At 47.1% G+C, this 19832-nt stretch overlaps 1 protein-coding gene across 2 annotated transcripts in view; it reads left to right on the forward strand.

Moving 5' to 3' along the window:
* CRTC1 (CREB regulated transcription coactivator 1) overlaps positions 1-18884 on the forward strand; it is a gene marked incomplete at both ends in the record, with an annotated part of 34296 nt that extends 15412 nt beyond the window's left edge. The window contains 14 exons of one of the 2 annotated variants that reach the window (XM_080359543.1): positions 793-909; positions 1312-1359; positions 4104-4258; positions 5020-5073; positions 5515-5609; positions 6694-6779; positions 7159-7202; positions 7403-7623; positions 9742-9875; positions 10427-10678; positions 12484-12585; positions 16816-16902; positions 17715-17895; positions 18673-18884. In XM_080359543.1, the coding sequence (XP_080215669.1) occupies positions 793-909; positions 1312-1359; positions 4104-4258; positions 5020-5073; positions 5515-5609; positions 6694-6779; positions 7159-7202; positions 7403-7623; positions 9742-9875; positions 10427-10678; positions 12484-12585; positions 16816-16902; positions 17715-17895; positions 18673-18884 (1788 nt within the window). The remainder of the gene's footprint in view (positions 1-792; positions 910-1311; positions 1360-4103; positions 4259-5019; positions 5074-5514; positions 5610-6693; positions 6780-7158; positions 7203-7402; positions 7624-9741; positions 9876-10426; positions 10679-12483; positions 12586-16815; positions 16903-17714; positions 17896-18672) is intronic. The other variant, XM_080359544.1, reaches the window with a different exon arrangement.
* Between the last annotated feature and the right edge of the window lie 948 nt (positions 18885-19832).

The raw sequence follows: 19832 nt of genomic DNA on the forward strand, positions 1-19832 counted from the left end.
CCCGGAACGCGTAGACACCCAGTTTTGGGGATGCTGCGTCTTCTGGTACTTTTGCAAACTCTTCCAAATGCCGGCGTCGCAAGGCGAAGGCTTTGGGATCCGTTTGAATGAAACTGAAGCGGGTTTGTTGATGTACACACGGTGGTACCTTAGCAACCAACCTGCAGCCAGTCCAAGAGCTGGACGCTTAGTCTTTAAACAATTCTTGGCTACCGATCTAGGAATGTTCTTGCATTTCAGAGTGCAAAGCAGCCAGTTGACATGTAGTGAGGAACGACACCCATTCTGAAGTCGGTACGCCGTGACGGGAGAGGGAGCTTGGAGAGGCTCATTGCTTTGCTACGTTCATTGTAGTTTCTTGAGTCCTCGGAAGACGCATCCGGGGGAGCAGGCCTGTTGTCTTCAGACCATTGCAAATTGTGCTTGCTGAGTGTAAACCAGGGCGCTGGTGGCAGTGCTGTGGTGTGTTGAATGGGAACATTGCAGAACTGAACGAGAAATCTTTTTAAGATTTGTAGTACTAAACTAAAAAATTGAGAAAGGTCACTAACAAGGTATTAATCAAAAATCGTAGCTCTTGTTAACGAGCTGTTGAGATGCTATAGTCTTCTGAAAGTTGCAATGAAAATAAGTGGGCTTTGAGTAGAAAAGCTTTTCTCACTGCAAGAACCAAGAACACTTATCTGTGGTATCCGTCCTCGGTGGTGATGGACGTGGTGTCCGGTTGGGTTAGTTAAAACAGCTGGAAAATAAATGAGTTACCCTTACAGTTTCTTCCTCCTTTTCTTGCAGTTACAGCTGCAGAAAACCCAATATTTGCAACTGGGCCAGAGCCGCGGGCAGTACTACGGCGGGTCGCTGCCCAATGTCAACCAGATTGGGAACAGTGCCATGGATCTGCCCTTCCAGGTGAGTTCCACTGGGTATTTCTTGCTTTTTGGTCATTAATGCTGTGCCTGGATGATATTTTTTTCTGTAAGAGAGTCCTTGAAAGTGAGTATTCGAAAAGTTATGAATGACTAGAGGAAGATACAGCAAGAAGTCCTTAAACTCCAGGTTTTTATATATGTTTTACACACACACAAAATTCCCAAGTTGATGCTGTTACACATAACAAATGGCGACAAGCAACACAATTCAAACCATGTGTTTGTATCAGCGACGAGCGCTTTCCAGGTTTTCCAGTTTGAAGCTGACATACGATGAAATTGCCATAGGATATTTATTGGATGTGCTGATGAGCTGCAGCCTGTCCGGGCGTCTCTGCTGAGAGCGGCAGCGTCTGAGAATGTTGGTTCTTTGCATTTACAGCACAACGGAGCTCTGGCAGAAACCTTTGGAGCAGTTCCTGTCTCTTTGGTAAACAAGTATTTAGGTTTGTGCAAATACGTATTTAGAACTGGCGTGCTGTTTGCCCAGGTAGATACGTATTTCAGCACACGTTACACTTTTTCTGATATGCACAGTATTTATTTGATTCACTGGCCCAGCTCCGAAGGAGTTCTGGTCTGTCACATAAATACAGGTTTTGCTCTGCATCCCAGTTTGGAACATGCATCATAATTCCTGTCCAGACTCCCCGGACTTGCTATGGTCTGTCGTGTGATTACGTATGATTTACGGGGGATTAATTTGATGCAGGCGGCGGTTTATTTGGCACTGTCTTGGCCTGTGGTTTAAGCCATCTCTGAGCATGTGCACTTGGCCTGCATGTTCAGCTCCAGCTGCAAAGGCAGAATTATTCCCAAATGCTGCTTGTCTCCAGGAGGCACCAAGACCTGACCTGGCAGTCGGTACCGCTCCTCGCTTTCCCCTCGTCCACCTTGCTCGTTTTGATTCCTAAATCAATGCCGTGATAAATCTTAAAGGGACACTGTTGCTTTAGAGCACTGAGCTTTTTCCTTCCTATCTGTATTTTGCTCCCTTTTTTAATGTTTAGTGGAGTTTTGGTTCTGGTGTCAAATCCTGGAACGTTTTTTCGGACGCTCAGGTGTGTTGTGGGTGTTTTGTGTTGCTTTGTTTTTTCAAATCACAGTCAGACTCTCGTTAAAGATCTGCAGGGATGGGGATGTTGGTCCTGGTGTGTGGTCCTGCGCAGGTTTCCTGGGATGGCTGCTGAGAGCCAGACCCCTGCGAGGTGATACCCGCTTTTTCAGCTGTTTGGATTATACTCTGATTTCCGTCAGCGAGTTAGGGATTCACTCGGGATCGTTGTTCCTGGAAAGCCGGTGAACAACACTGACCACAAACTCCTCGCTCTGTGCATTGCAGCCCCGTGAAGGGGCATGATCTGGGTTTCCTTGTGCCACTGTTGCGCTCAAGTTACATTTTTGTTGTGTTTTTACATGGAAGTTGTGCTAAAAAAGGGGAAAACTTAAGACATAACTATTTTTGCGTTCAACTTTTTGTCTGTAAACTAATATGCACTGGCTTCCTTCTAAATTCCAGGTGAGGTCTGCGTTCTGTGGCCATCAGACTGGCTTCTTTTTTAGCACCATTGCGGCTGAGACCACAATTGCTGCTCCTTTGGCCTCCCAAGCACGCACGTGTTTGCACATTTTGCGGCCTCTTGGGGTAGAATTGCTGTAACAACAGTACAAAGAAAGAGTTTGAGGCCTTTTGTTAAATATTCCCAGTACTGTGTGGTGCCTGGTTGGCTGGAACTCGATTTTTGTTTAGTGTTTGCAGCAGAGATTAAACCAACTGTTTTAATTTCGATTACTTGAAATTGAGACACTATGACTTGAGGTTGCCAAGTCTTCACACGAGAAATTCACACCTGCTAAGGAACTGAAGCAAAACACTGATCTTAATGGTAAAAAGTCACGGTGCTCTTGTTGGTCCCTTGGTGCCTTGAGCAGTAATCTGCTGCATATACAGTGTTGGCCCTGGAATGAGAAACTAAACACCCCTTTGCATCCATTTCTATTACCACAGGTTGTGTGCGGAGAGGAAGAGGAGACTAATATTTGAAAAGAGTTTAGAATGGTAGAAAAAGTTATTACAAAGAAAGCATTTAAAAATAAATGTAAAATCTTGTAGAAATAATCATTTAAGCGGCCAAAGCTGGACACTTGAAAAAAGAAAAGATGAATGTGGGAGCCAGATGGCTTCCTGGCTTGGCAGCCAGGCCAGTGCTTTCGCCACGTGCAGCAGCACCTGAATGGAGGAGGAAATTTTGGATTTCCAAGCAGATGGTGTTGAGGGACTCGGCAAAGCTGTTCGCATTGGCAGGGACTGCAAGACTCTAGCTTTTTTCTTTCCTTTTCCTCCCCCCAGAGACCCATATATTGCTGTTAAAGTATGAGCAGGGGTTGACCGCTCGGTGCTTCCTTCCCCCCACCCATCGGTACACGCTGAGATGGGCTTTTGAAAATGTTGGACGAGTTTTCCAGTTTAGCCTGGGAATTTATCCCCCCGTCTTTTCTCTGCCATCCATCCTCATTCTCTGCAATCACTCGCTGACAAGTAAACGCTTTCAAGATACCGGCACTGATAAGATTCAAGGTGGAATCAGCCCACCTGGGTTCAGCGAGCAACCCGAAGCACTTCAAAAATATTGGCTGCCGTAACTTTTTCTGGACAGAGGAGGAAGGAAACTGCTTTTCTTTTAGTTCGATCAGTGTCCCCTTAAAATAACGCTGCTGAGAGGAGGGCTGAGCGGCAGGCTGGAGGGAGCGTGGCGGTGAATGTCGGGCTCACTGTGCATCCTCCTCCCGCATCTCCTGCCCTGGGAGCTGGAGCTCTGGTTACTCAGCATGTTCCTCTGGATGCATGCTGCATGCTGCACCGGGGAATGGCAGCAGCCCGCGGCCGGAGGCTCCGGCCACGCTCACAACGGGAACTTGAGAGATGCAGAGATTGGAGAGCAGCGCTGGTGTGCGAGAGGGCAGGTCGAGCATGGTCTGCCTCCGCTTGTCTCTAATCTCCGTCTGAGGAGGCAGCCTTGGGAATTGCTTTCCATGGCTACAGCGAAAATGTTGTCGGAGGAAGAATTTACATGGTTATGCTTGTCCATATCCAATACGTACAATCTGAATAGGTTCTGGGCAGACTGCTTGTGCTTGTGTCTTTGTGCTTATGACTTCACGTGTCTCTCTCAGACTCCTTTTCAGTCGTCGGGGCTGGACACAAGCAGAACGACTCGACACCACGGGCTGGTGGACAGAGTGTATCGCGACAGAAACCGTCTCGGCTCCCCGCATCGGCGCCCTCTCTCTGTGGATAAACATGGGAGACAAATATCCTTTGGTTCATGGCTGGCAGCGAACACCGACCTTTTGAACAATATCACAGCTTTCTGTTTCTCCAGCTCCCTTCTCCCTCCCCTGCTCGTCATCTGCGGAGCTCCTTCCCATCTCCGCACAGTTCTGAACTGTCATCTGGTCTATCAATACCTACTATTTTGTAGAGTAAGCGTTTACCTTTCTCTGGTTCTTCAGCTCTAAGTGGGGATAATGATCCACACAGAGATGAGGCGGTTTGAGATCCTTTGGTGGACAAGGCAAGGCAGTCTTGGTGGAACTGAGTTTCCCTTCAGAACTGAGTAAATCCAACCCAGAATAATTCTTTGCTCTTTGTTGTGCATTTTATTACAAGTTGATTCATCAGTTTAGCGTTTGCCAAGCGCTATTTCTTGCCATTTTGTGAAAATGAATTAACTTGTTATTTCTGACTGGCTTAAAATGTGCCGCAGTCAGACTGGATGGGCGAGAGGGGACGTGTGAGTGGGAGAGCGGGGAGACGACGGTTTCTCGGGTGGGAGTTGATGCTCAGAAAGGGAGAAGGAGGATGGTTGTCCTGGTGCTCAGACATCACAACAATCCAGGTGATATTTTGCTCTGAGTGTCCTTTTAAAGTCAGTATGTTCCCCACAGGGGTTCTGCTGCCTTTCTCATGTGAGCTTCATGGTTCTGACAGGGTCATTTGGATTATTCCTTAGAAAAACATTTCAAATAGGACTCCTGCTTAACTGAGCAAGTGGTGTTCTTGCCTTAACTGCCGGCATCACGTGGACAGCTGTCCGTACGGCACCGTGTACCTGTCGCCCCCGTCAGACACGAGCTGGAGAAGGTGAGCAGCGTGTGGGGATTTGCACTGTGTTCTCTGATCCTACAACACCTGCATTATGGTTCTTCTTTTGTTTTCCCTCCCTGTGAAACAGGGATGCTTTCTTTTCAAAAACTGGCATAACCCAAGTATGTATAAGCAGCTTTCAACTCAAAAATTGCATTATTTATCTTAACAAAGTGTACAAAATTATTTTCTAACTACAGCAACCAACTTAGCCTGTATTCCTCTCAGTCCCATTATTGAAACAATTACTTCTTCAAACTTATTCTGCAAACTGATTGTTTCACAAGGAAACTGTGCCAGGTATATGCCATAGCCAGATTTTGGTGTTTTAACACAGGGTATTTAGGTTTTCCTGAGTTGGTTACATCTGTCTGAGATTAAGCACTCGTTGCTCTAGAGAAACTGGCAGTAAAAATGTTGTGTTTGCCTTCCTTCCAGGACAAATTCCGATTCTGCCTTGCACCAGAGTACTATGACTCCAGCTCAACAAGAATCCTTTTCAGGAGGGTCACAGGACATGCAGCAGAAAAGAGGTAAACAGAAAAAAAACCCCAAAACCAGGAAAAATACTTGTAACATTCGAAGCATCACGCTTCAAGTTATATCACATGTATGGGCGTTGATCTATTTCTGTGAACACATGTGCGCAGAACACTTTCTAGATTGAGTGGAACTGGAACAAAGCGCCACATTTCCTCTTCTGGGTGCTGAAATCCAGACAACGTTATCCAAAGCTGATAGAACATTTTCCATACAGACAGTACTCTCTAGTAATGTATCTGCTGAGAAGCTGCAGCTCCACACCAACAATTCTGGTGCCCTCTGCTGGCCCTTGTTCTGCTGTCAGTTCCCTAACCCAGTCCTCGTCAACCAGGCAAACTCCTCCACTGTCCTGCCCTTCTCTGGGGCCTCAGCGGTGCGGGCTCCTCAGGACAGTCCCCGGCAGAGCAGACAGAGACCAAGAAGGCATTTGGTGACTCTGCCTTCTCTGTATCTTCTGTCAGCAGGGCACCCACCTCGTTCAGTGGGCCTGCATTGCCTCTGCTGTTAGTTTTATCTGCCACGGATTGGAAAAAGCTCTTCCTGTTGTCCTTGACCCCTCTCGCCAGGTTTAATTCTAAGGAGGCCTTCGCTTTCCTAGTTGCTCCCTACACCCTCCGACAACAGCCTGATATTCTCCCCAAGTGGCCAACCCCTCCTTGCATGATCTATAAACTCTCCTCTCCCACTTGAGCACACCCAGCAGCTCCTGTTTAACCACGCAGCTCTCCTGGCTCCCTTCCTTGACTTCCTACGTGTCAGGATGCTCTGATCTTGTGCCTGGTAGAAACCAACCAACTATCTTGGGCCCCTTTACCTTCAAGCAGCCTTGCCCATGGCAAAACTAGGGCCCAATAGACACTCTTCCATTTAGAACTAAGCAGACTAAATTAGAAGCCAAATTATTTTAAGTATTAACTCTTTTTGAATTTTGCTCTCGTAACAGAGGAGTGCCACTGTTCCATATTCTTTGTTAATAGGTTATTTAAGCTTTCAAATGGTTAAACTTCCAGTCTGAACATTTCTTACCGAGAAGCTGAATATTGTGATCTGATTCCTTCTGTTCTCATGTTTTAGTTTTGTTATTGGCGGTCCCTGGGATGGAGGAGAGCGCCTCTGAGGCAGACAAGGCCCTCTCCAAGCAAGGCTGGGACACTAAAAAGGTAGGAATCTCACACTGTAAAGTGGAGAGATTTTAGTTTCTAAACATATTTAGGTAAACTAGTGCTCTAAATACTGTCAACCAAAACAAACTACTTGCAGAGATTAGAGATTAAATGCTATATTTAGCAACAAATCACTAAACATTAGATCAGAAGGGCGCTTTATATGTATGTGTGCACGCACGTTGGATTTAAACTCTTTACATTTGAGCGCTTTTGGGCCAATCATGCAAAAAAGGTGACAGGTATCTTCTAAGGGCTTCACAGAGCTCTTGTGTAGAAGAATAGAAATAGATTAGATGGGACTAATTGAAATCAGTCCTAAACATGAATCTCTAGCCGTGTCTTTGCCTTGAAAAACCCCTTCCTTCTCTTTCAGACTGGCTCATCAAGACCTAAATCATGTGAAGTTCCAGGAATCAAGTAAGTTTTGAGCAATTTTGTTTTAAAGAGCATTGAGATCCTTAAGAAAGAATATTGTATATTGACTGTCCTCTTGCGAGTTTTCCGATTGCTTTATCAGAAATACTATATATAATTCTATAGATGGCACTTTCCTTTTTCAAAAAGGCTGAAATTTAAACTGAGATGTATCCTTTTTCTTTTTTCTGCCCCTCATTTAGCATCTTCCCATCAGCCGACCAGGAGAACACTACGACGCTGATTCCTGCCACGCACAACACGGGCGGCTCGCTGCCCGACCTGACCAACATCCACTTCCCGTCCCCGCTGCCCACCCCGCTGGACCCCGAGGAGTCCACCTTCCCGGCCCTGAGCAGCTCCAACAGCACCGGGAACCTCGCTGCCAACCTCACCCACCTGGGCCTTGGCACCGCCACTCAGGGTAGGGCAGAACCCGCGCTCCTTGTGCACGTTGCCCGTAATACGGCACTTATCTCCGGTTAATTTGGCTGAGAGGTAACTGCGCCTCACTGTTGATTGACGTTTCGTTGTAAACAAGTTTTATTTACTTATATGACTTACAGATTGTCTTTCATTTTCCTCATCTTGGTGCCTAAATCTGCTTTTTTTTCATTGTTTATTGGTTTTAAAAATAAACCAAACCCAAACAAAAACCCCACACAAACAAATATTCTTTGCCATGCTGGCAATATTCATGCTGATCACCCGATTGTTTCGGGATTTAATTTAACCTCATAGGTGAGCAGCCTACGCTGGTGATTGTTACTTTCTCAATCACTTCTCTGGGGCAGATTGAGGATGGTTGTGAAGGAGTTTGCGTTTTTTTCTTGTCAATGACAATTGCAGTCAGTTGATTCCTAGAATAGCAATAAGGTCCTGTATCTAAAAATACAAGTATATTTCCTGTGTTAGGCAGAATTCCCTTACCCACTTAAAAATCCTTTCCTATACTGGGAAAAGGAAATAATTGTAATCAGGTTAACGTCGTGTTGTGACTGAGCAGTTGTATTTAAGAGTGAAGCAAGAAGGCACTTTAACCATTTGAGTACAGAGCAGGTCAGCAGCTTTTAACCAATTGTCTGGGCTCAAAAGAGACTGTGCAGAGTTTTGGAGAAAGGACTTGGGCTGTCGCTTGAGTGGAATTGAGCGAGTTTGTGCAAAGAGAGCAATTTTGTGTAGAGAAAGAAAGAAACTACTTGCGTGGACTTAGGCCGGATTGGGTCGCTACATTTTTTACTGTACCCGTAATTAGCAAAGTAAGCGGTGTAAAACCAAACTAGTAAGTATATAACTGCTTTGGAAACATTTCCTGATCTATCAAAGACGTAACAAACTAAAAACATACACTCATTGCTGATTTTCCTGCTTCTCTTTGGACACCATCCCGTAGTTTAGCCATTGGCACAGTCAGCGTTTGGTGCTTTTTGAACTGATTTTCCCCAACCCTTCCCCGCCTCTTTTTAGCTTCTGGCTCTTTAGCACAAAACGGAAACGCTTTGGAACCTTTTGCAGGAACTCTGTGCGTTGCCCGAGAAAAGGTGGAGAAACAAACACCTGGCAGGTGACACAAGAACCGCCGGCGGTTTAGCGGCGTGCGTTTGTGCGTTTGAGTTTGTCCCTTTGCTGCCACGTTCGGCGACACGCTGCTGGTTTGGAAACATGGCGGAGCGGCCTGCGGAATCTGCGCCGCTTCGGCCGGGCTGCCTGCTGGCTCCTTGGCAGCCCGGCCTTCCTGGCTCGCTGGCAGTTTGCCTGGAGCCCCATGCGTTTGCCAAGTGCCGAGGAGCTCGCAGGCTCCTGTGAGTTCTTCCTTTCTGGTGGCTCGAGAAGAGCAGCTCGCTGGCTGCGTTGTCCCAAAATCACTTCCCAGGGTGTCTCGGCTCCTCTAGGGTGAGGCAGAAAATAAGGAGAGGTTTCAAAACTTGGACTTTTTTGTCTTGAATTTGAAGAAGATGACAATACTTGAGTTGTTTATGCCTGCCAGGTCGTGGCTCTTTGGAGTGTGAAGGGTATTTCCTGCCTTCCTGCACACTGCTATGCCGTTAAAATTGGAGCACTTCCTGCGCGACCAGTTTTTCTTCTGCATTTTCCATTAAACACCTAGTTTGCTTTTATAAGATCGCAAGTGCCCTTCTGATTAGTCTTGTTATATGATCTGTTATCTTCTTCCTGAAGTTTGAGCCCTTGCAAACAGAGCAGAACGTGCTTCTCCTGGGTCCAATGTGTGCGAGAGCGATACCAATGGTTTCAGTGAACCCTTGAAACTTCTCTGCCTGTCTCAATGTCAAGTCAGTATCTGTGCACGAACCCACACAACCATGACTGATTTTTATCCGCGATAAACCACAGGGATCCTCCTCTCATCCCGGCGCTCTTCAGCATGACAAAATTAATTGCAGATTACTTTTAGCTCGATTGGCCGAGGCACATTGAGCGCTTTGCATTGAGTGGTTGTCCGCTTAACGCCGTTCGTTTCTCATCGCTTGGTTCGTTCCCTCCACACACATGTCGCTAAAGGATTTCTCTTGTCCGTCGGCAGGGATGACACCGGCAGCGCCGGCGCAGCAGCACCGCCCGCCGGCCGTCAGCCCGCTGTCCCTGGGCGCCGACTCCAGACGGACGCAGTCGCAGCAGATGTCTCCTACGCTCTCCCCTCTGTCACCGATCACTCAGGTAGGAACTTACTCAGAGAATCACATTTTTGAAGTCACAGAGGAATTGTTTCACTCCACCTGAGAACAAGCTGGCTGGAACTTCATCCCTCTTGCTCTCTAGTTTTCTTTAAACATGTTCATTAATTCAGTGCCTCAAGAAGAGTTTGTAGAGGGGACAGATTTTACTTTTGCTTTTCTAGAACCGTAATAAAAAACATCTATTGGGATGCTTTTCTGTGACAGTGTTGTCTCAAAGTTAATAGTGAAATCTGAAGATGTCTCTAATGCTTGAGAGAAGCTCAGTTAGTTTTATAAATGGATTTGCTAAGTGTGACTCCCTGACTGCCTGGGCTGTCGATCCTGACCTGCACGTTCAACTGGGCTTTTCGAGTATTTGTTTAGTGTACATTGGAGGGGATATTATGTCTTTTAAGACGTGTTCTTGATTGCTTCTGAACGTCTAGGTAACATTTTTAAAATGCATTGGGAGTGTGCAGAGTTCACTTGATGTGCTTGAAAATGAAGGGAACGTCCCTGCCAGCGTGGATGATTCTGGTTCTTCTCTTTAAGGCCGTGGCTATGGACGCGTTGTCTCTGGAGCAGCAGCTTCCCCCGTACCCGTTTTTTACCCAGACAACCTCCCAGCAGCAGCAGCAGCCCCAGGTGGCGAGTACCCTGCCGCAGAACACTCCTTTAATGCAGAGCTCCGCTTTGCAGCGAGGAACGCAGCTCCCCCCGCTCTCCGTCACGGTACCGTCCACCATCCCGCAGTCCCCGCCGGGCAGCCAGAGCCAGCCCTCCATGGGAATCGACATCAACTCGGTAAGCGAGAAGAGTTTTCCTTTGGGAAACCTGGAGCGCACAGTGTGGGAGATCAGCCCTTGTCATAAAGAGAATTTTAGGCAGAGCCTGAAGCAGACTTAAAATGGTTTGAGTTGAACCCACATTTAAACGTTTTACAGAGGAAAACTTTGTCTTAATGTGCGCTTAGAATGGCTGTATTTTCCCAAAGTGGTGTCCTTTATGACTCCTGTGGTTTATTAGACCAGCTTAACTATATGGGCATTGATTTCATACCTCGCTGCTGCCGTTGGATTGATACATTTTCAAGCACTCCCAACACGTTGCGTGCTATACAATGTGTTATAGACTGGAGGGGTTAACAGAACTTTGACAAAGAAACCGGCTAACAAGGGTTGTCCAAAAACTGGAGAGAACCAGGTATTTCCTATACTTTCTATATTTAGAACCCTCTCGTTTAAGGGATTTTAGGACATACATTATTATCCTCAACAACTGGATTTGTGGCTGCCTCCAGGTGCCCCACAGAAATGGAATGTGTGCACACGTACAGCAATGAATTCTGGACAGATTCCTCGCTTGTTTTAAGGGGCTATGTTACCAAACGGTGTCTCTGCATACGAAAATCCCGAATGCGGAGCAAGGTCAGGACTTCTGGCCAGCGAGGGAAGAGTTTCCCAGCTCGTGTGGGAGCTCGGCTGGGGCAGGAACGTCTTTGAGAATGAGAAGAAGCCGTTGTCTGTTGATCCAGCACTTGGTTGCGGATGAAATTTTTAACAGTTGTCGCTGATAAATCAGCGCTGCTGGAAAGAAGCTGCTTCCCTCTTCAGGACTGGAAGGGGAAGGGGAGATGGAGAGGATACCAACCCGCTCTAAATGGGTCTGAGTGGTTGAATTCTAGTCTGTAGCTACCAGGACAGATGATTCTGATTTTCATTCTTTGCTTTCTGTGTTGCTTTCCCCATCCTAAACTTCTTTATAACCTTAACTTTTAGGGTGCTGTGCTTATCTTTTAAAGCAACTGAAAGACTCATAAATAAATGTAAAGCTAGGCTACCAAAAAGCCATTTAGGCTGCATTACAGTCTCACTGACGACGTTTATGCAGTTTTTGTGAAGCGATATTGAAATTCATTTTGCTGTAATTTGGGTGGCTGCTTAAAGGGCGTAAGTAACAATGCAGAGCAAAAAGATTCAAGACCTATTTTCTTGAGATTTGAAGAATTTGGAGTCAGCAAGCATTGGTGGGACAGCGTTCTCCCACACTGCACAGCTGTCTGATTAAATTACTCCTTTGCTTAGAGCTACTGGATTGCAGGTTTTCCTCAGTCCTCTGTTAGTCTCTAAAGGAATAACAAGAAGAGTTGCACTTAACGTTTACGTTAATTAGTGCAACATTCTGTTTAAATGCCATTGAGATGAATTTGTTCAAATCCGGGGTTCTTTATGACTAAAAAAAGGTAAATCTTTGAAGCTGTGTTCTCAAGACGGCTGAGAACACTGGAAATATAACCGATATAAACCTGGAGAAGGTAGCGTGAGTTCTCACACACTGTCAGTTCCATGTCCCGGGGTCAGACACAGCTTTGAGCAGGATTCCAGTCCGCTCGATTTTCCGCCTCGGTCGCAATAATGCACCCGGGCCATTCCAGTGAGCAAATATTTAAGTGGTTTTGCTTGTACGACAGCACAGCTGCTCGGTCAGCCCAGACCACGTCTTAGCCAAGAATTGCTGAAGAGGGTGATTTCTCGCAGCTTCCTCGAGAAGTCGATGATTTGCCGACCTTCCATCGGTGCCATGGTCTTTAACTCTGTGTTGTTCTGTAGGCGTCACTCCAGCAGTACCGCAGTAATGCTGGCTCCCCAGCCAACCAGTCTCCCACCTCTCCTGTCTCCAATCAAGGCTTCTCTCCCGGCAGCTCCCCTCAAGTAAGGGCCTCTGTGCTTCCCAGGCCTCGCTTCTCGTGTTCGTTTGTAGTCGAGTCTCCATCACCGACCCATAGTTGTCTCACCGTAACTGTGTGTGCCTCATGCGTTACCGATGTCTCATCCCGTTTGCAGTTTCCATGCGGTGCCAGAGTTTTTCAATAGCTGGTGAATTGCCTTTTTATTGAGCGAAGCTGCTGTTTGAACGCTGTTAAAACGCAGCGAATTTTGGGGTGTGCCATGGACAGAACCTGCGGGTGGACCCCTTTAATTAGCAATATCACCCAGGAGCTGACAGCTGAGGGAGAGAGACAGAAACTCAAGTGTCTGCTGCAGCAGGATAACTCCTGTGGCACTAAATACCCCTTGTGTGCACTTTGAAAGAAAACACTGGAGAAAATGCTCTTACCATTAGAGTTGTATCCTGTGGCTTGCAAGTGCTGGGTTAGTAAACACGCTTTCTTGCATGCTGGCTGGTTTTCCTTCCTGCCTGTCTATATCCTTGTACGTCCACACGTCCCACGTGCAAGTGTGTGCAATCCTACGAAGGGGAATTTTTATCTGCCAGCAGCAAGCCCGTTAGAACCCGGGTTGCCCCTAATGTGAGGGAGCGAGCTCATTTTCAGTACAGAAATAACCTGCTGCTCCGATATCTCCATATGGATGCGCTTTTCCGAAATCCCACCTGGAGAAGCGCGAGGAGATTCTCAGAGAGCATCACAACAAAGTCCGAAAATACGTTTTCTGTTTCATCGTTGAAGGCTGTAAGGAGGATCCTATCTAAATAAGTGGTTCCAAAGCAGAAGCTTCCGCTCTCCTTCCATTAGCCAGAGCCAGGGCGCTGGTGAGCTCAGCACTAGGGCCGAGTGACAGGACTGTCTGGATTTTCTTAACCCTTGCTTAATTGCTTCTTAACTTCTCCCTTTGTTCCGCTCCTGCCGGTTCTGCCGTGTCCTGTGTAAACTCTTGCTTAGGTTTTGCTGTTTTCAAGTGGGACGCCGTAACTCCGTGTGCAAGGAAGAGGGTCTATTAAGACGCCTTGCTTTAGTGTTCGCCTCTTAAAAATACCCACATAAATCCTTATTTTTGCTAAATTAAAAATGAGAGGGCTTTCCTGGATCCAGCAGTGAACTGAAACGTGGTGGTGAGCAAGCTGTGGGGGTTGCAAATATTACAAGTGGAGAGAAGAAACAGAGGAAGAAAACACAGTTCAGGAGGAAAAAATTGGGGTTGGTTGTGATTATGGGGGCAGCCCCTGTAAAGATGTGAAACAGGACTGGAGCCACCACTGAGCCCTGGGGACATCACTAGTGACTGATCATCAAAGGAGATCAGGTTGGCCAGACAAGACCTGCCCCTCCTAAACCCATGCTGGCTGGGGCTGAGCCCTTGTCCATCCTGAAGGTGCTGTGTGATTGCATTCAGGATGATCTGCTCCACAGCCCTGCCAGGCACCAAGGCCAGGCTGACCGGCCTGGAGCTGCCAGGGTCAGCTTTGCAGCCCTTTTTGTGGATTGGGGTAACATTTGCCAATTTCCAGTCATACGGGACCTCCGCAGTGAGCTAGGACTGTTGGGAGATGATGGAGAGCGGCTGCTCGATGTGACCGGGTAGGCGTCCTCCACTCACTCCTGTTGCTCTGATGAATTTTAGGTGCAATCACTCCGCAGCGCATCCGTGCGACGAGTGACTCGCTCTAACCCAGGAATGTGCCACTGGATTTTTACCCCGCACACGGTTCATTCAGCACAAGTGATTTCCTTCACCTTCGCGCATCTCCAGCTCTCTCTGTTCCTGTGTTTGAGATGCGGTTTTCCGAGGTGTTCTGCTCGGACACAGATTGAAAAGCTCTGCTGTAGTTTCGCTTGGTGTTTGCATGGCTTTTCACCCACAGCGCCTCGTTTATTCCTCCTGCGCTTTTCTCCTCTAGCACCTGCCATACTGTTCCAATTAGATAGAAATCCGCTTTGGTTTTTTAGTGGAATGGCTATGTACTGCATAATATGGTATGTATTTTTAGATTAATAATTCAAGCCAGGGGTTTTGTGGTTTGGGTGTGTTTTTTTCTTGCAGTCACCACATCATTAACCCAAGAAGATGTACTGTTGACAAAACAGACCTCGTCTCTTGTTTCTGGAGGAGACGGTGTTAGCAAGATGTTTCTCACAGAGTTGTCAATAAATTACTCTAGGACTCGGAAGTGTTGAAGTAATGACATTCCCAATTGATTTCCTTTGGGAGTTTCAGTGCTTACAGATGTAATAACCGGGATGCTTCAGAGCTGAAGAATAAATATGGCTTGTATGTTTTGTTAGGAGTTACTAATGTAGAACCGCACAAATAGATTTTGGTCTCCTGTTGATTATTTTTAAGGTTGCCCAGACATTTTAGGGTGGGGTTGATACTTAGAGGAATACACAGATTTTAGGGTTTGCGCTACTGCTGAAAAGCTCCTGGAAAAATGAAATGTCAGAAGTTAAAGGAACAAAACCACCTTGATTCTCTTTGGAGCTTTCGAGTAGTCATTGTGTTTCTAGTGCCGGTGCAAACTGGATTTGATTCATGTCAAGCATTAGAAATCAGAAAACCATCGCCCAGGTGTGGAGCTGTGCCAACCACTTCAGATGGGACAGGTTTTCTGTGGTAGAGTTAAGCTGGGCTGGTCCTGATCTGCGTGCTTGGCTTTGCTCCACCTTTTCCCTTCCTTTTAAAGCACAAAATTAGCACCCGGAGCAGGTCAAGTAACATGGATTTTGAGTAGGTGATCCAAATGTGACAGGGCAGCACGGCAGCCATCAGCGGTCTAAGGAGAAAGGTGGGGTTTGTGTAAGTAGCGCTTTGCTTTTCCTCTTGTTGGGGGTAACGTGGCTCTTGGGATGTTTGGGAACTCCCTTGTAGCCCCAACGCATCCAAGGGACAGAGCAGGTGCCTGAGCTTCGGGGACCAGGTGATTAATTAGAAGACCAGTTCCAGTCACAACCATTTTCCACGTGTACCTGCTTCTGAGGAGGCATCGAGCAGGGGCTTAAGCTGCACAGATCACAGAATCATTCTCTGATGCCATTATTGTTCTGTGCTCATTGCTGTGACAGGTCATAAACGCCCAGGAAAGTGAATCAGAACCTTCTTTTTGTCCATAAAACGCTGTTCTTGGCTCAGGCTCTATTTAATCAGCCTTGAGGATCAGGCTTCATTTACTTAAACCGTTTCTCACGGGGAAGTTGCTGGTACGATCGTCTCTTAGTGCGATTTGGAGCCGGTTTTCCCCCACCTTCCGCCCCTGTCGGTACGAGGATTGCGGCTGAATGGGAAGGTTTCTGTTCACTTTAAAAAGAACATATTGCTTTAAGAAGAATATATTGTTGCTTCTTCCCTGAGCGCCCCCTCTCATGGAGGTTGTGGGCAACCCAGGATTTTTAGGCAAGATTTCCATTCTTTTTCTTGCGAGCAACCTGCAAAGAGGCTGCACCGAGACGTCCCCTGAGAGCGGAGGGAGAGCGTTCAGAATGGGCTGTTTGCTGGAATCGTGATGCTCACTCTTGTGGACATCCCGTGTTTTCCAAGCGTCTCCATCTCTGGTTGCGTTCAGTGCTTGTACCTCTGGTGTCTACTCTGACTCTTCCACTATTTCCCAGGCTTAATTCCATATACCGTTAGGTTTTTAAAGGAGAAAATGTGTAGCCTTCCTCTTTGAATGCGTAGACAAAACAGCTGGAAAACCCTACACGAGGTATTGCAGTTTTTTCAGGATGGATACCAGCTCTCCATGCCAGTTGTTTTTTGCAGACACTTTGGCACTAGACGTTTATTTTTTGGTTCAGCTGAAGCATCAGAATTTGGGACAGTTTTAAACAAGACACAGTCTCGCTGTATGGGGTTTATCACAAAAAAGAAGCGAAGGTGCAGGTTGACTTTATTCCCCGTGTTCCGTAGCGCACTCGTCTGTTTCCATAAATCCGAAGTTTTACGTGTTGTGTGTCCTCCATCAGGACGTTTGTTGGGTTGACTTGACCGTATTTTTGTGCTCACAAGGCCGCGTGGCGCGGAAGGGTTTGTGTCTCGGAGGGAAATACCCAACGTTTAATGAACTCGCTGCTGGTTAGTGGTTGGTAACAATAAAGGGCACTGCTAATTGACGCGGAGAAGAATCGGTCGGCAGGCTGGAGCCACTCGCACGCCGTGGTACGTCTGTTGTGAGATCCTTGCACCATAAAGACTCTGTTTTGTTTTCAGCATTCTTCCATTCTGGGGAGTGTATTTGGTGACTCCTATTATGATCAGCAGATGACAGCTAGGCAGGCTAATGCCCTATCCCACCAGGTGAGCAAATTCATCTCGGATTTTCAGCTCTATTTCGGCCACTTTCAGCTTAAAATAAATATAGATCGATTTCTGATTATTTTATATAAGCTCACGTTTTGTCCATGTAGTTTTACTTCTGTTATTTTGTAGTTTTACTTCTGTTATTTTGAGTTTGTGATACTCAGGGATTTCATTTTCTTATGGTTTCTTTGGGTTGTTTCCCCCACTCTTCCATCCCCTCCCTGTAGCCATGGTAGCAGGTGTTTTTAAAGGTGTTCTGCCAAGTAGATTGGATTAAAAATAACGCAAGGAAATTTTAAAAGCCGCGCATATCTGGCCGTAGTTGCATTTGTGAAGGATTCACTTGTAGGTGGTAACAGTATTTACCCCTGAATTTGGCAAACAACTCATGCCTGGTGCCCAAATGGAGCGAGCAGACCCAGGCCTTCATGCATTGATCCATTCACCTGCGAAACACGCTCTGGTAGCAGAACATGGGCTGCTCTTGGAGGGGCAGATCCCTGGGTTAGCAGCATGAATTACAGGGGTTTTGATTTTGTTTTAAACCTACTTTTTCTTTTCTTCTTTATGATATCAACAGCAATAATTTTATTTTCGCATCCACCCTCTCCTCATTCTCTGAAATTTGGCAGTAAACTCTTCCGGAGAGTTCCATGAAAATAGACCATATTTTGATGGACAAAACCTAAAGATGAATTTGTTTGCCTGTCTCTTTCCACGCGACTTCCCGGCCTTGAGCTTTGTAAGTTGTTTGGCCGTGTTTCCTGATGATCGGAGGTAACGTAATTCCCTTGTGCCTTGGTCTCCAGCTCGAACAGTTCAACATGATCGAGAACGCCATTAGTTCCAACAGCCTGTACAGCCCGTGTTCCACCCTCAACTACTCGCAGGCCGCGATGATGGGGCTGACCGGCAGCCACGGCAGCTTGCAGGACTCGCAGCAGCTCAACTACTCCAGCCATGGAAACATCCCCAACATCATTCTTACAGGTAACACGACGCCTCAAACCCGCGAGTATTAATATCGTGTTAATATAATAATAGTATATTACACTAACATTATGATACAACCATCATGGTGTCGGCGTTTCTCTTCGTTTTGCGATGTCTCGCTCCGAGACGAGAAAGGAAAAGGGGATTGTTGCCTTTGAAAGTGTTGTTTAAATGTGTAAATGTTGGTGTCGCCCATCTGGTTTCATCCCAGCGAAGCGTTAGAGCTGCAGCGCTAATTGTCTTACAAACCTCCCCCATGTCTGAACTCGCCGGATCCTCCGCCGTGGTGCGATCCCGACTCCTCCCCGTGCCGCTCCGGCCGCGCTTGCCAACAAAGGCTTGTTTTTAGTGTCGCATATGGTGGCGAATCTGGTCACGGTTGGACGTTTGGAAACGATTTCTGCACAGGCCGCTGAGAAAACAGGAGTTGGGTCCATATTTTAGCTGAGGGCTCTTGCTGATTGCAGTCAGTAAATCCTATTGCTCCTAAACCTGAGAGGGAGAAAAGAGACCAAAGTGACACCACTTTGTGGCTCCCAAATATATCTGCGTACGAACTTTACTTTGTTTTAGGCCATTGTGATGGTTTTGGGGCGTTCTGACAGATCTGTAATTCATCCTGCTGGAAACCAGGGGAGATGCTTCTCATCTGAACTTCATCCTTAGTCCAAGAAGTTATTGCTGAATCTTTGCAAGCTGTTTGATGACGTGTTTGCCTGGCGAACGTGTATTTGCCAAGTCCTACCGACACCTTTCTCTTCCTCTTCCCTGCAGTGACGGGAGAATCTCCCCCCAGCTTATCAAAAGAACTGACCAGCTCTTTGGCAGGGGTGGGCGACGTCAGCTTCGACGCGGATTCCCAGTTCCCCCTGGATGAACTCAAAATTGACCCTTTAACCCTGGATGGACTCCACATGCTGAACGACCCCGACATGGTCCTCACCGACCCCGCCACAGAGGACACGTTCAGGATGGACCGGCTGTGAGGGACGCGGGGAGCCCGACTCGAGAGCCGCGCCGGGCCGGCGGTGCCGGAGCGGGAGCTGCCGACAGCAGCGGCTCCATCCCGCACGACGTGTCCCATGAGTAACGCTTGTCGTTCTGAGCTTGCCGTGCTGCAGACCCCCCACTCCCCGGATTTCACCCCTTTTTCCACTCGTTGCCATGAATGAGTAAGGAGTTTCCATCGGCCTTTTCCTCTCCAGAGCCCCCTCCCACCAAAGCTCCAGCGTTAAGTTGTTAATTTATCCTTTGCACTAGAAAAAGGGGTTTTTTTCGGGTAGGAGAGGAAGGTTCAGAGCCGAGGATAGAGAGATTGGAACGCACCAAGTCGTTGGCTGCTGTTTGAGCTGGGGAGGGGGAAACACCGACCGCGTCCCCCGTCCCCTCCGCGCGGCGGTTCCACTCTGCTTTGTGACGGCTGCTTTTCCAGTGCAACGCTCCTTCCTTTCCCGCTGTGCCGCCCTCGGCTGCGCTTCCCGTGTCCTCCGCTCCCGTCCCGCACCCGCTCGCCTCTTCTCGTGCCCCGAGCAAACCCGCCCGCTTGGGGAGCAGCCCAAGAAAGGCAACCTTAAACACTAGTTACAAAGCTTTTCTTTTTCCTTTTTAATATATATGTCATATATATATTTATAAATATATGTATACATATATATATATAGAGCATTTCTGAGCACACAAAAAAGTACTATAATTCATTACTTGATTAGCACGGAGGAAGGATCAGAGCGTTCTAAAGCAGCTAAAAGGACACAGGAGACTGAAGGTGCAGAGCGAGTCGCTGATGTGACTGTGTGGGGTTCCTGGGCAGCGGGGGGCATTCCACAGCGCCGCCTGCTGCAAGGCTGAGCAGCCTTCTCTAGTTTTGATTCTTATTCATTACCTGGCTCAAATATGACGACTTCTTTTTTTTATTTTTTATTCTTATTCATTAC

Source organism: Nesoenas mayeri (assembly GCF_963082525.1).
Source record: "Nesoenas mayeri genome assembly, chromosome: 25".
NCBI classification, from domain to species: Eukaryota; Metazoa; Chordata; class Aves; order Columbiformes; family Columbidae; genus Nesoenas; species Nesoenas mayeri.